This window comes from Gastrolobium bilobum, unplaced genomic scaffold (genome assembly GCF_033153095.1).
Source record: "Gastrolobium bilobum isolate Gb01-03AN ecotype WA unplaced genomic scaffold, APGP_CSIRO_Gbil_v1 utg21897, whole genome shotgun sequence".
In the NCBI taxonomy this organism is placed as follows: domain Eukaryota; kingdom Viridiplantae; phylum Streptophyta; class Magnoliopsida; order Fabales; family Fabaceae; genus Gastrolobium; species Gastrolobium bilobum.
The window spans coordinates 65,411-81,293 of NW_026900159.1; the positions used below are offsets into that span (position 1 = coordinate 65,411).

At 35.3% G+C, this 15,883-nt stretch overlaps 1 protein-coding gene across 1 annotated transcript; it reads left to right on the top strand.

Moving 5' to 3' along the window:
- The first annotated feature begins 849 nt into the window (after positions 1-849).
- Positions 850-1,317, top strand: LOC133295575 (uncharacterized). The gene has a single exon (XM_061494416.1). The coding sequence runs from the start codon at positions 850-852 to the stop codon at positions 1,315-1,317; it is 468 nt and encodes a 155-aa protein (XP_061350400.1).
- The last annotated feature ends 14,566 nt before the right edge of the window (positions 1,318-15,883 follow it).

The window sequence follows — 15,883 nt, forward strand, 5'->3', positions numbered from 1 at the left end:
TCTAGGGTTTGGTGTTTTTAATTTTAAATGACATAAGTTATGTCATTTTAAGAGAGAGATAGACACAAAAAATAAAAATCGTGGAAGAGAAAAAATGGTGGTTTTTTTAATTTAAATTTTAAATAAAAAAATTATTTTGTGTTTATCTCTCTCTTGACATGACATAAATTTATGTCATTTAAAATTACAAACAATTTTTCCATTTTTCTATTTTTGTTATCACAATTAATCCACGCTTATATAATTATAATTTTTCACATCAGCATGTCATAGTGTTTTTTTAACACAAGATGATGAGAACCAAATGCAAATAACGAAATCCCCCAATGATTGCAAAATTTTCCCTTTTGGTTTAACCTTTTTAACATAAAACAAAACAACAAAATTCTTCATTCCGTGTATTCACACATATATTTGCCTCTGCTCCGCGTTCTTTGTCGTTTCAAGAAACAGATCTGAAAACTCAACAGAACAATTGGTTTTGTTGTTGCAGATAGCAGTTTTTGATTGATTCGAAGAATTCGAAAAACAGAGAGAGAGAGAGAGAGAGAGAGCCCATTAAGGCTCTGGAATGTACTATACGCCATTCAGTGTTCTTCTTTTCGGCGGCGAGAAGAAGGTTCACGAGATCGAGTGGGAAAAGGAGCGGTAATTCCTACCTTCAATTCCACCGTTTGTGATTTCTTGGGACACGACACGGTAAAACTCTTAACATAATTCTTAAAAACCTTAAATTCCGTTACGAGGTTAATTAATTGATTTCTGTCCTGAATGCATTGTTGGTTGTTTTGTTGTGTTGTGTTGCGTTGTGTGCTATATCCGAATAGAAGAAAGAAAACGTACGTATATATGGCTGCGAAGATATTATTGAAAGAAACGAAGTCGCTGTCGGGTATTGAGGCGGCTGCGGCGGCTGAGACGGAGACGAGTGTGTCGTCGGTGAAGTGTTGTTGCTGCGGGCTGATGGAGGAGTGCACGGAAGAGTACATTGTTCGCGTGAGGGAGAGGTACGAGGGTCGTTGGATTTGTGGGCTGTGTTCTGAGGCAATTAAGGAAGAGAGATTGAGGTCTGAGAGAGAGAAGATGATAACTAATGAAGAAGCTTTGAAGCGACACATGATGTTCTGTCAAAAGTTCATGAGTTCTTCCAATCCTCCAAACGAGGATTTCATACTTGTAATGAAGCAGATCCTTTTTCGCACTTTGGATTCTCCAAGGAAAGACCGTTTCACATGTCGTCCTCTTGGTAGATCTCACAGTTGCTTTTCAACAATGCAGGGAACTCCGACACAGGCAGAGACACACTCAGATCACTGATTAATTATTGGGGTCTTAATTGTTAGATTATAAATTGCACACAGAAATAGATAATGATAATAATAATAATAACAACAATAATGAGAAGTGAATAATTAAAACTCAATTGTGTCCTGTGTTTGTTGTTTGTTTGTTTAGTTGTGTTGTGTTTTTAATAATCTGGTTAGTTTATGGTTTATTAGGTTAAGACACATTTAAGTTGTCGGTCGTTTTTATTTGACATTTGTGATTGAGTGGATGATTGTTGATAGGAGTTCTTCCTTTCCTTGACTTCAATCTAAATGTCACTGTGATTACTAGCAATGTCAAGCTTATGAAGTTTCTTTCAGTTATTTTTCTTCTTCTTTTATTTTCTTGCTACAAAATATTTAGTTTCGTAGCCAAATCATGTTCTGTCTTATGTTTGATAATGTCTGGGCTTCAAATATAGAGTTTAATTTTTATTATTATTATCGAAATCGCTCCCTCGTACCATTCATCTTTGAAAATGTTATAGAGTTTAATTTTTCGATGATTTTTAATGGGATATATACTCTTCAGAATACGTGCTTCTTACTTCTACTATATAAGCTGTTTCATATATGTAACTAGTTGCATTAAAAAGTTTTGAATGGCGAGTGAACTAAATAGAGTGCAGTGTGGCATATCGTGAGGTAGCATCTTCTTGTTTGTGGAAGAACCAAAAGATATGGTTTATAATGCCAAATTAACCTTGAGCTAATATAACAAAAATAAACAGAAAATGTTACTTTTTTTTTTCTTTCTTTATGATTCATTTCACATGATCAATTTCGTGGTCCATATCTTCTTGGTTGTTTCCTAAGCAAATTTTTTGGAGGAGAAATGAGTGATACACAAAAATGAAAAGTCTCCGATTCTTAAGCCACCCACTTTACTATGTTTGACGAGGCATCTCACAAGGATATCTGCTGAATAAAATAAAATATCTAGTGGCAGAGGGTCCACCGCTTGTGATGGTTCAAGCCCATGGGAAAATTGTGTACTATTAGAAAGGGTGGGACAATGTGGACAATGAGTTATCAGAAAGAACCCCGTACTTATAGACCCCACTACACCTACAAGTTGGTAAGTGATAGACGCTCGTGATAAGGATACATAAACCGTGAAATCTTATCTCAGTCTGGCGCATGCTCTTCTGCTTTTCTTTGTGCAAATCATCAAATTCAGAAGTTTACTGGTGATCCCAAGTTATATTCAGTTTTGTTATTTCTACACTTTATTGTCACAACATTGTTACATCGGTTATCCAGGAATTAGTTAGTGATTAATAATTTTTATGATTGAATAAGTTTTAAGCCTCGGATCCTAATTTCATCCTCCCCTAATTAAAATCAATTTAGGAACTACAAATTTTCCATCTAGTGTGTAAAAATTATTACTCGGTTGATTTGATTATTAACCTAGATATTAAGGTATTTAAAGGTATATTATCGATCTATATATGTCATTTAAGTCTATTTGTTTAAGGGTTTTGTCATATCTCTAATCAAGACTCACTAAACAAATGCATAAAATACATGTCTATCCATGATTACAGAATGTGTGGTACATCTCTGGTTCACCTCACCACTTTATTCCACCTTATGACTAATCATTAATCCCTCTTTCAAATTCATAAAAGTCTCACATTCAACTGTTCATGAAAAACTTCTAGTGAATAAATCTACAATAGCAATCAATCACGTAGAAGTAATAAAAAAATTAGATTGAAATGAATGATTTAATCCATATATTAAAAGAGAATAGAACAAATCTCAGGTTTATATGACTAGGCTACATTGAAACCCCATAATACAAAATTTAGTTCATGGTAGAAAAGAAACAATAAAGCAATTTGGAGATATAAGTTAATAGAACATGATAAAGAGAGAAAAATAAAAGATTCCCTTTTTTCTTGTCTAAATAGCTTACTCTTAATCTTGGTGTATTGGGCCTTCTTCCCTTCTCTGATGAGTGATGATGGAAGAGATGGAAATTCAGGAATTGATTAAACGTTGTTTCCCTTTGTTTATGACCTTTGGAGATATCCCTCTTGCATCAACTCTTATTAGCCGCAACTTCGATGCCAAGAGTTTCCTGATAATTCTTTCCTTCGGATAAAGATTGAGATTTGATTTTGATCTGAATTTTGAATTTCAAATTTCAAAACACAAATTTAATCTTATTATTATGGGTTGATATTCTAGCCAATTTTTTTTCCTGATTTACGCACTAAATTTTTGTTGCAAAAAATTAAGTTGTTAAAAGTTCACCAATAAAATTATGTTTCTGTTGATTAATTAATTTTGGACTCGTACATTCCTTATTTTCAATTCATTTCTTTGCTAATAACCCCAACTTTTGGCATTTTCTCTTGGAAAATAGTTCTATTACATCATACTTAATCAATTAAAAAAATTTAGGCAATTTTCATTCAAAATAATTAAATAAACAAATAAAATACATTAGAAATGAATGGAAAATAACCCTACAAATTAGAATTATCACACCCTATAGTCGTGAAGGCACGGTGGAATTAGGAGGGAAAATTACCCTTGTATATTTATATAAATCTTTGTCATAGACAACGTTAAGACTTAGAAATGTAGTGTACTAGTGTAGTATGTATAAAAAAAAAAAAAGAATGTAGTGTACTAGTGTAGTATATATGTATCCAAAAAAGGAAAAAAAAAAAAATTTACGTAGTGTACAAGTGTAGTATGTATCCAAAAAGAAGAAGAAGAAATGTAGTGTAGTATGAGTTCGTCCCCTTCGTCATTATTATTGCATGTACAAAAAAAAATAAAAAAAATGAGAGAATTCTTCAAATCTGCCAATGTATCCACCCAGTATCAGATTACCCTGCCTAAATTAATATGAATTTTACTTTCTTCGTCGTTCTCACTTGCTTAAAAATTTAGACGGTGCCAAAAAATTTGACATATTAAATTATCAAAGTATTTATGATAATTACACAAATTTATCAGGAAAAAAATTTACTATGAATTCTAACATAATTATCTAAATTATGTACTAAATAATGTCACATAATATTAAAAATTCAAATGAACAATTATCGTTGATTATATATCAAAGCAAACATATCAAAGAAGTCATAGAGAGAGAGAAGAGAGCGAAAGTGAATAGAGAAAGAGAATAAAGTGATTCATTGATCGTACATGTGTTACACAATGGTCTAATATAGACCTTACAAATATGCCACGTCATCTGGTTTAGTTGTAACCAGAATTAGTTAACTGAACAGAATGAGTTTGCTAATTACAGAAATAACCCTATGGCTAATTATAAGATTGACCCTGTGTACAGCTGTATAAGTTGTACACCTCATCTACTCTAATATGCCCCCTCTACTCAGGGTGGATGAAGGTAACGGAGAGAGTCAACCACCTTGAGTTTGTCCCTCAAAACAGCAAACCTGGAGGCAGATAAGCTTTTTGTAAGAGTGTCAGCAACTTGATCCAAGGAAGGAATGTGGCAGACGCTGATTTCTTTAGCAATAACACGCTCTCTTACAAAGAATATATCCAATTCCATATGCTTAGTCCTAGCATGAAGGACTGGATTATGAGATAGGGAAACAGTACTCAGATTGTCACACAGAATGAGAGGAGTGCCAAACTGAATTTGGAGCTCATGAAGGAGAGATTTGAGCCAGAGAACCTGCTGTAGCTAGAGCAAGGCTGCGATACTCAGCCTCAGTGCTGGACCGTGCAACCAGATTCTGCTTCTTGGACCACCATGACACCAAGTTGGAGCCAAAAAAGATACATGCTCCTGAAGTAGACCATCTATCATCTGGGTCACTAGCCCAATCTGCATCACAAAATGCAGTGATAGAGAACAAGTGACTTGGATGACATGGCTGCAGCAACATACCATGATGGAGGGTGCCATTCAAGTAACGTAAAATCCGCTTGACTGCAGCCCAATGCTCTTCAAGAGGTTGAGCCATAAATTGACAAGCTTTGTTAACCAAGTAGCTGATATCAGGTCTAGTAAGTGTAGCATATTGGAGAGCCCCAACAATGGAACGATAGAAGGATGGATCTGAGTAGTAATTGGACCCATATTTGGAGAGTTTGCAGCCAGATTGAAGTGGGGTAGAAATACCTTTGGCTTCTGCCATATGAGCTCTACTAAGAAGGCTGCGAATGTATTTTGACTGAGTAAGAAGCAGTGCTCCAGAAGATGTTCGCTGAACCTCAACACCAAGAAAGAAATCAAGATTCCCAAGATCCTTGAGAGCAAAATCAGAATCAAGTTTCTGAATAAGAGTCTGAATAAAGCTGGAGTCATTTCCAGTGATGATTATATCATCAACATAAACCAAGAGAAAGACACATTGTGCAGACTTCCTGTAGATAAATAGTGAAGGATCACATTTACTAGCAACGAATCCAAGATGCAGTAGAGATGCTTTGAGCTTATCAAACCAAGCTCTGGGGGCCTGTTTCAAGCCATAAAGGGCTTTATGTAACTGACAGACCAGTGATTTATTTGGGGACTCAGAGCCAGAAGGTTGTTGCATGTACACCTCTTCATCAAGAGTGCCATTAAAAAAGGCATTATTGACATCCAGTTGTCTTAATGTCCAGCCAAAGGAGATAGCAACAGTAAGAATGGTGCAGATGGTAATAGGCTTAACTACTGGGGAAAAAGTTTCTGTGTAATCAAACCCAGCTTGCTGATGAAAACCTTTGGCCACCAATCTAGCTTTATACCTGTTGAGAGTGCCATCAGGATTTTCTTTAACACGAAAAACCCACTTGCAACCAATTGCAGTTCTGTTGGGAGGAAGAGAAACCAAAGACCAAGTTGAGTTAGCATGAAGTGCACACATTTCAGATTGCATAGCAGCAGACCAGTTGGGATTGGCCAAGGCTTGTTTGATGTTGATAGGTTCAAGAGAGGTGGACAGGATTTGTGGGTGGGGAGCAGTCTTGGAGCGGGTAGTGATGGTGTGAGAAGGTGAAATGTGAAGAGGTCCAGAGGGTATATATTCGGAACCAGAGTCAACAGAAGAAGGAGAAGAAGAACTAAATGAAATAGGAACAGGAGAATTTGAACCTGAAGAGGCTGTAGTTGAGACTGACTGAGAGTTGGAAGGATTGTTGTGTGAAGGTGACATGCCAGAAGAGCAAACAGGACTTGAGAATGATGAAGAAGAATCTGCTTGAGCTACGGTACATGGTGGTGATGAGGTGTTGCTGCTGGATGCTTGGGAACTTTGAGTGGTCAAGCTCTGCTGTGATGGGGAGAGTGATGGACGTACAGGAGCATTAGACTGAAAATGAGAGTCTACCAAAGGGATCATATTAGAAACAGGAGGAGAGGAATGATCAGTAGCATTGTTGGATGATGAGCTGTACCAAAAAGGGTAAGGAAACTTTGATTCATTAAAAAGGACATCTTTAGAAACAAACAATCTGCCAAAAGAGTTCAAGCACTTGTAGCCTTTGTGAGTAGGAGAATAGCCAAGGAAAATGCATTCACTGCTCCTAAAGTCTAGTTTGTGATTGTTGTATGGTCTTAGGAAAGGGAAACAAGCACAACCGAAGACCTTGAATGACTTGGCACTGTTTTGTGTAGTTTGATAGAAGGAACCTCAAAGTTCAAGGCAGCAGTAGGAAGAGAATTAATGAGATACACAGCTGAGATAAAGGCATGGTCCCAAAATTAGATGGGTAGGGATGCATGAGCAAGTAAGGTAAGACCAATTTCAACTATATGACGATGTTTTTTCTCAACAACACCATTCTGATGATGGGTGTGAGGACAGGCAACCCGGTGAATTATTTCCAGGTTTTTAAGATGTTGATGAAAAAGTCTAAACTCTCCACCCCAATCAGTTTGAAGAGCTTTAATAGTGGACTGAAAATTGTTTGATATAAGTGCTTGAAATTGATTAAAAACAACCAATGCTTCTGACTTTTGTTTTAGGGGATAAATCCAAGTGTATCTAGAGTGGGCATCTACAAAAGATATGTAGTAGGTGAAGCCCATTGAGGACTTGATAGGAGCTGGACCCCACAGATCACTAAAAACAAGGTCAAAAGGTTTTTCATACACTTTGGTAGAAGGACCAGAATGTAATCTATGTATTTTTCCCAAACAACACGCAGAACAAAAGGAAATGTCAGATTTATTAGGCACAGGAATATTACACGACTTGAGAACTGAATTCAGAGCCTCAGTGTGAGGATGACCCAATCTACAATGCCAAAGAGAGTACATATAGTTTGACCCTATAGGACTTGCGCTACTGACTTTATTAGATGTGTTTGGTGTGAGTACATTAGTGAGTGGAGTATCAGTACAAGCTGAAACACTGTAACTAGTACATAGAGAATTTTGACTACAAGAATCTGAATTGAACGTAGAAACAGAAGCACACTGTTGGCTTGATGGCAAACTTGAATTGGGGTAAAGATTAACTCCTTGAAAATGGTACAATCCATCAGTTCCCAAAGCACCTTCCAGCAAGACCTCATGAGATGCCTGAGATTTGACAAAACAAGTGAAAGGGTGAAATTCAAAATAAACACTGTTATCTCTAGCAAACTGACTTACACTGATAAGATTTTTAGTTATGGAGGGAACAAGTAATAAATTGTTAAGATGTAGGTGAGTGTGTGGTTGGAGGGGAGAAGAAAAGGAAGAGCAACCCGTAGCATTGACTCGCAAACCTTGGCCGTTTCCTATGTAAACCTGGTCTGCACCTGACAGTTGTGTGCTTTGTAGAAGGTTTTGAGGATTGGCAGTCACATGGTGAGAGGCACCTGAGTCTGGATACCACTCTATGGACTGAACATTTGAAGGAGTAGGCAAGAGTCCTTGTCCTTGAGATTGTGAAGCTATATTGCAAAGTTGTGAAGCATGATGTTGAGGTTGATTTGTGGTCAACAAAGCTTGAGGCTGGTTGAAAGTAGTCTATTGTACTGATATGATCTCTGAAATGAGGGTTGTGGTTGTGGAAAGAACTGGTGAGCTTCTGGTGATGAGAACTCAGGCATAAAATTCTCATCAAATCTATACCAACAACTTTGAACTCCATGTCCAAATTTGTAACAGAGTTGACATTGAATATTGCTTCGACATCTGCCTCTTCCTCCTATGTTATTTCTACCATAAAACCTTCCTTTTCCTCTTTCATTATTTGTATTATAAGACCTTTGATTCTGACTTGCTTGAATAGGAGCAAAAGGAGGTCTCATAGCTGTTGAATAAGATCTTGAACTTTCTGTTGGATCTGAGGCTATCTTCTGAACTACATTAACAGTCATTGAATCTGAAAGAAGAGTTTCGTTCTGCCTAGCAAGCATCATTTCATAGGACATCAGTTCAACACGTAAATCATTGAGTGAGTATGGATTTTCACGAGCTTGAACAGCAGTAACAAACGCATTAAAATCAGGAGGAAGACCAGCTAAAATCAGTTCAGTTTGTTCTTCAACTGAGATCGGACTTTTGATAGCCTTTAACTCATCACAAATAGTTTTAACTCGACGAAGATATTCAGCAACAGATCTGCCACCTTTCTTGATGGTGCGAAGTTCAGATCTGAGTTGATGAGTTTTGGACTTCATCATACCTTGGAAAAACTTGTGAATTTGCTCCCAGGCTTCATACGCATGAGAAAAACCGAGGATCTCGTTCAAGATTTCTTCTGAGACAGTAGACAGAATCCATGAAAGAAGCATTTGATCTTGACGAATCCACTCAGTATAAAGTGGATTAACAGCTTCATCAACACGAGCTTGCTCAGATTCGAACTGAAGCGGTATCTTAGGGTTAACAAGAAAGTGATGAAGTTGATGAGATGTGATTACTGGTTCTACAACTTGATTCCAGATCAGAAAGTTGCTTTCTGTAAGTTTGACGGAGATCTGATGTGTGAACAGTGACGGAGAAGATGACCGATGCTCTGTCGTTCCATTTCCGGTGGTTGTTCCGGCAGCTGAAGACGACTGAGACGGTGGATGCGAAGCGGAAGACATCAAGTGGTTGGATCTGTATCAGGCCCTCAGAGAGAGGGCTCTGATACCATCAAAGAAGTCATAGAGAGAGAGAAGAGAGAGCGAAAGTGAATAGAGAAAGAGAATAAAGTGATTCATTGATCGTACATGTGTTACACAATGGTCTAATATAGACCTTACAAATATGCCACGTCATCTGGTTTAGTTGTAACCAGAATTAGTTAGCTGAACAGAATGAGTTTGCTAATTACAGAAATAACCCTATGGCTAATTACAAGATTGACCCTGTGTACAGCTGTATAAGCTGTACACCTCATCTACTCTAATAACATATAAAAATGCATTAACCTTTTAAAGGATACAAATTATGTCCTTTTAGTTTTTAACATTATGTCTTACCGGTAAGACATAGTTATAACATGAATTTTATTTTTTTCTCTCTCCAAGTCAGTTAAATGACTGAGAAAATAGAAAAAAAAAGTTATTTCTCATATTATAACTATGTTTTACCAGTAAAATATAGTGTCAAAAACTAAAAGGATACAAACTTATGTCCTTTAAAAAGACAAACCATTTTTCCTACTTTTAAATGAGTTTATTTGATTTAGTTGGGCCCAAATTTTGAAATAAGTTAACTAATCATTTTTGTGATTAAGTTTAGAAGTCTTTTTTTTTTTAAAATAATAGGAGTAAGGATAAATAGCATAACTGATTATAATAAAACAGTAAAAAAAAAACAAATATACAAGATAAAAAAAAGAAAGATAAAACACAAAAATAACCGTACTATACATGTTCCTTATTATTTGTTTGCACTTAGATAATTTGTTGTTACCCTTATTGAGTATTTAATATTCTATTTAATCAGGTGATGTCAAATTATAATTTTTATCTTAGTTATTTATAATTAATTATATAATAAGTAAAAAACAAAAAACAAACAGGTGCCAAGGCACCTGCTGGCTTTGGCTCCGCCTCTGCTTACTTCACACTAAATTTTTTACCTTCGCCATTTTAACCCCCACAACACCACCACACACACACACATTTAAGACTTTACTTGTCTAGCAAAGACCAAAAGAATATACCGTTATTGACTTCCTTATTTCATCTTCTAGGTAATTAAGCTGCCTCTGCCTATCAAAGTAACAAAATTAAACCTTTGATTAACTCGATCGATCATACTTATATTAATTTATATTTGTATACATTATTTTGCTTATAATAATTTTATCAACTCCTATTATATATAAGTTTTACTATGCTCACATGTATAGCATTTTTGTTGGCTCATATTTATATTCAGTTGTATTTTTAATTAAGCGTTATTTTTGTCTAATGTTTATATTCACTTGTTCATATTCCTATTAATTTTTTTAAACATATTTAAATTAGCATATGTTTATGACTTTTATCTTGATCCTAACTTGTATTAACTATATAAACTTTATCTTGCTCAAATTTTTAATAATTTCATTAGTTCATATATTTAACTCTCAAATTCTATCTTGCTTCTATTTTTTTTTTAATTTTATTATGTTAAATGAATAAATTTTATTTTACTCATATTTCTAACAATTGTGTAACCATGTCCGTATCCGAGGGATCAGATGACCCTCACGGACTGCTACACCATCGTTGGTGAGCACAAAGATAACACTCTTTGAATCACTTTCGATCTCAATATAACGGAAACCTTTACTCCACGCAAGCTCCAAACCTCAAAGGATTCCCCACAATTTAGCTTTGAAGGCTAAACAAGAACCAGGTTTAAACGCAAAACCTTTTATCCACTTACCAGAAGAATCTCGAATAATGCCCCCACAAGCAGCTAGACCCAAATTTCCTCTAGCAGCACCATCAGTATTAACCTTTACAAAACCCTCTTTCGAAAACTGCCACACAATGTTAACTACCACAGCCCTTCTACCCAACTGATGACTATTAGATGAATTGAAAGCTTGATCTACCTCCCTCACCAGATTACTAATAATGTGTTCCCTTATAGATAGATCCAATAAAGTAGCCCCATGTCGAACCTCACTGCGCCAGCTCCAAATCTTCCACGCTGATAGGAAAAAATTGATAACCAATTATCGGGTAAGATTAACCCCAATATGGCTTTTATATTAATCTCTAGCCAATGCTCCAAATCAGCTTCAAAGAAATTAGATCTAAAAGAGTTGGAAATCAACTTGCCCCAAAGATTTTTCACCTCAAAACAATCCCTTAATGCATGAAGGATTGTTTCACTGTCAGTTTTGCATATTGGACACAAATCAGACCCTCCTCCCCAATGAATAATTTTTTCCATAGTAAGCAACCTATGATGCAAGACTTTCCACATCAGAACTTTTGCTTTTTAAGGACCAGACCAGCTCCATAACAGATGCCACAAGGAACTATCTCCCACAACTAATTCTCCATCATTAATCAACCAGTTATAAACATCTTTTACCGCAACTGAAGTGTTCCTCCCTATAATCCACCTTCTTCTATCTGGACTATCAGAATAGCAAGGAGGCAACGTTCTAAGAAGCATATCAATAGCATCAGGACTAATTCATTGTTGTAAAGCAGGCAAGTCTCATTCCCCTGTGTTCAAAATTAAATCTGCAACTTTTGCATTAAAATTAATATTACTATTACCTGGCAGTAACATATCTTACATGCAGGGACCATGAGCTATCCAATTATCACACCAGAGCCTAATTTCTTTTCCATCCCCAAGTTCTTAAACAAGCAACCCCTCCAATTTCTTCCAAATACGACACATATTTTTCCAGATGTTGAAATCTCCACTTATTTCCACAAAAATCATACCCATTATGTTATTAGACATATACTTAGCTTTGAGTACTCGAATCCACAACTGATCGTGATCAGAAAAATTTTTCCATGCCCTTTTAGCTATAAAAGCATCGTTCATTACATCCAATCTCTTCAAACCCAGCCCACCATTCTTTCAAATGCAGAGTTGCAAATTACCTACTTCTGGTTGTAAAGACATTGAAAGAATTCAAAGAGACTTTATTTGGGGGGATAAGATGGAGTCAGAAGACATCGATTTATTTTCCTTTTTAAATTATATATCAATATGCTCTCCTCTCAATTATAAACGAATCTGTTCATATTTAATTAAATTCTAATTTACTCGAATATATTATTTACTCATATAAATAATTCTTTTATGGATGTTATTTTTTTCATGTTCTGTCTCATGCAACACAAAAAAAAATGGGTGGGACCCACTAAAAGAGAGAGAGAGAAAACAAAAAAGTGGGTTCCATCCACTTTTTTGTGTGTTGCATGAGACAAGCAACATGAGAAATATAAAACCCTTCTTTTATTCAAGTAAGTTTAATCAAATTTTGAGTAAACACAAACAAATTAGTCTATAATTTGGGAGGATGATATATATATATATATATATATATATATATATATATATATATATATATATATATATATAGGATCATGATCCTTTTACATCGGTGTAAGACTAATAAGTCTTACACCACATCTCAGCCGTTGATTTTCGTGCATCCAACGGTTATAATTTAGAAAGTCATACGAATTAATTAATATTAATTAATCATTAATTACATTACAAATACCAATCGATAATTTTCGTCCATCAATAGCTGAGATGAGGTGTAAGACTTATTAATCTTACACTGGTGTAAAAAGAACCTCTCCATATATGGGGAAGGATCATCTTACACTAGTGTAAGATTTTTAAACTTACACTCAATCATACCACTTATGTACCTTAAATCCAATGGCTGTAATCTATTAAAGATTAGTGAGCACGTGACATCCTTTTTTATTTTTTATTCTAACACACTCTCTCTCAGCAACACAGCCACCACCTTAACTCTTCCCCCTCTTCTCTATCGGCATCTTCAACCGCCTCTTCCACCTCGCTCACAACTTAGTCAACTTTGTCATGGAATATATCCTACATTCAATACTCCCCTCCCCTCAAGGATTTGTCGATCTCCCATGTTATAGGTATGCGAACCCTAACAGTAATCTTCCTCTGATTATTCTTCTCTTCGTATTCCTGGATTTTAGTTTGGGTTTTGGGTATAAAGGCAATGGACAATGGGAACTAAAAACGTGTATTTTTTTTAAAAAAATTCTTTTGAAAATTTACATTGAAAGAGGAGGCTGGTTTACATTCGATTTTGTCCCCTTGTTTCCATTTTTCTTTCCCAATGCATATGTTGTGAAAAATGAGAAATTATCTCAACTGGGCTATCATGTTGGTTATGCCCACAAATCACAATGTCCCTAATAAACTTATTTTATTTTTTGTTTTTGTTATTTTAAATTTACAATCTGATTTACACTTATCACTTCTTGTCTTCAAGGCAATAATTATAAGATAGTCTCTATATCCTTGCAAATTGAACCTTTGATGATTTTTTTATCTGATTTCTCAGGCTAGTAGTTTTTCTTGCACATTGGTCATTCTCAAATTTTGTCTTGTGGACTTGGCGCAAACATGGCTTGTTGACAATGCCTCCACAACTAGAGGGCTACTGCTAAGAATGTTGTTGGTGGTTCTAGAGATGAAGAGGATAAAGATTAAATTAGGAAGAGGAAAAACTGTCTTGGATATTATTTTTGAACAGTTTTTTTTAGAAAAAAAGTATTAGGTTTTTTTGGATGCTCACGGCCATCTCTTTTTTTAATGGTTATAGATGCAGATATGGTTGATACGGAAAGTGATGCTCGACATCCTGAGCGTATGGTAGAAGTTTTTTTCTTGACTTCTACTATATTATCATTTTTCACCTTATTTTCACTTTCTCTAACACATACAAAAATGTAATAATTTTTTTTACTAGAGCGGGTAAGAATTCCAAACCCTTTTGCTTTGGCAAATAACGTATAAAAATGTTCAACTTTTTTCAATGAATCAAATTCCATTCCAACATAAGGCTCAACAATGACTTCTTCAACACTAAAAGATTGTGGCATATCAAGAGAGTTAGAATCTATTACCAAGTTGTTATCCGAAATGACATTTGTCTCCATGTCCGTGGGAGAAAAATCAATTGTGTCTATATCCATCATTTGCTAACCCGAAAACAAAAATAGATGAAACCATATAAATATAGTTTTCATAAGTTTTACAACAGTTGTCAATGGTCATTGAGTGCAGTAGTGAAGCAATCGTGTCCTTGTCTATTTTTTGTCATTCTTAATCGAAGAAGTAAAGTTTTGAATTGTTTACGGATAACTTTTAAAAAAACTTAGAACTTTTATTTTTATTTTGTGATAACAGGCAATTATTATAGAATTTATGGAAATACATTACAAGAGTATCACAATTAAATGAAAAAAAGAAGAAATATAAGAGTGTCAGAGGCTCACAGCTAAAGTACTATACAAGAGTATCACAATTAAATGAAAAAAAAACTTACCTCTTGATATTGCATGAACCGTTCTCTTTAGTTCTCACAAACTTCTTCTTCAAAATTTCTAAAGGGGCGCTTGTGCAAACTTTCTTGTTTTCTGCTTACACTTTCTCGCTGATTTCGTTTCTAACTTCTAAATTTTTTAACAAAGCATGCAAATGGAAAAGGGAAAAACTCACAAGAGGCAAATGCAAACGCCGATAAAGAAGAGGGGGAAGAGTTGCGGTGGTGGCTGTGTTGTGGGAGAATGTGTTAAAAAAATGGAAACAAGGGGGACAAAATCGGATGTAAACCAGCCTCCTCTTTCAATGTAAATTTTCAAAAGATTTTTTTTAAAAAATACCCGTTTTTAGTTCGCATTGTCCGTTGCCTTTATACCCAAAACACAAACAAAAATCAAGGAATACAAAAAGAAGAATAATAGGAGGAAAATTACTATTAGGGTTCGCATACCTATAACATGGGAGATCGACAAATCCTTGAGGGGAGGGGAGTATTCAACGTAGGATATATTCCATGACAAAGTTGACTAAGCTGTGGGTGAGGTGGAAGAGGCGGATGAAAACGCCGATAGAGAAGAGGGGAAGAGTTACAGTGGTGGCTGTGTTGTTGAGAGAGTGTGTTAAAATAAAAAATAAAAAAGGATGTCATGTGCTCACTAATCTTTAATAGATTACAACCATTGGATTTAAGGTACATAAGTGGTTATGATTGAGTGTAAGTTTAAAAATCTTACACTGGTTGTAAAAATAATAAGTCTTACACTAAATCCTAACCATTGATTTTCTGCATCTAATGGATAAGATTTATTAGGTCTCACTCATTAATTAATTTTTAGTTCCCAATAAATCTCAACCGTTAAATGCACAGAAATCAACGGTTAAAATTTAGTGTAAGATTTATTATTCTTACACCGGTGTAAATTGATCTTATCCCTATATATATACAAACTTACAAACTACACTAAATCTGACTAGTTAGACACTCTTAATTGAAGTATGACAAATCAGACTTAGTATAGTTTGCAAGAAAAAAAATTTGTCAATATAATTCCTCCTGTGCATGGCACTTGAATAACAAGGAAGGGGAAGAATTTGGGTTTCGCTGTGCTTTGATGTGAAGATGAGTGGGAGAAAGGAA

Coding starts and splice junctions, on each gene's coding strand:
- LOC133295575 (XM_061494416.1), top strand. CDS start 850: ATGGCTGCGAAGATATTATTGAAAGAAACGAAGTCGCTGTCGGGTATT.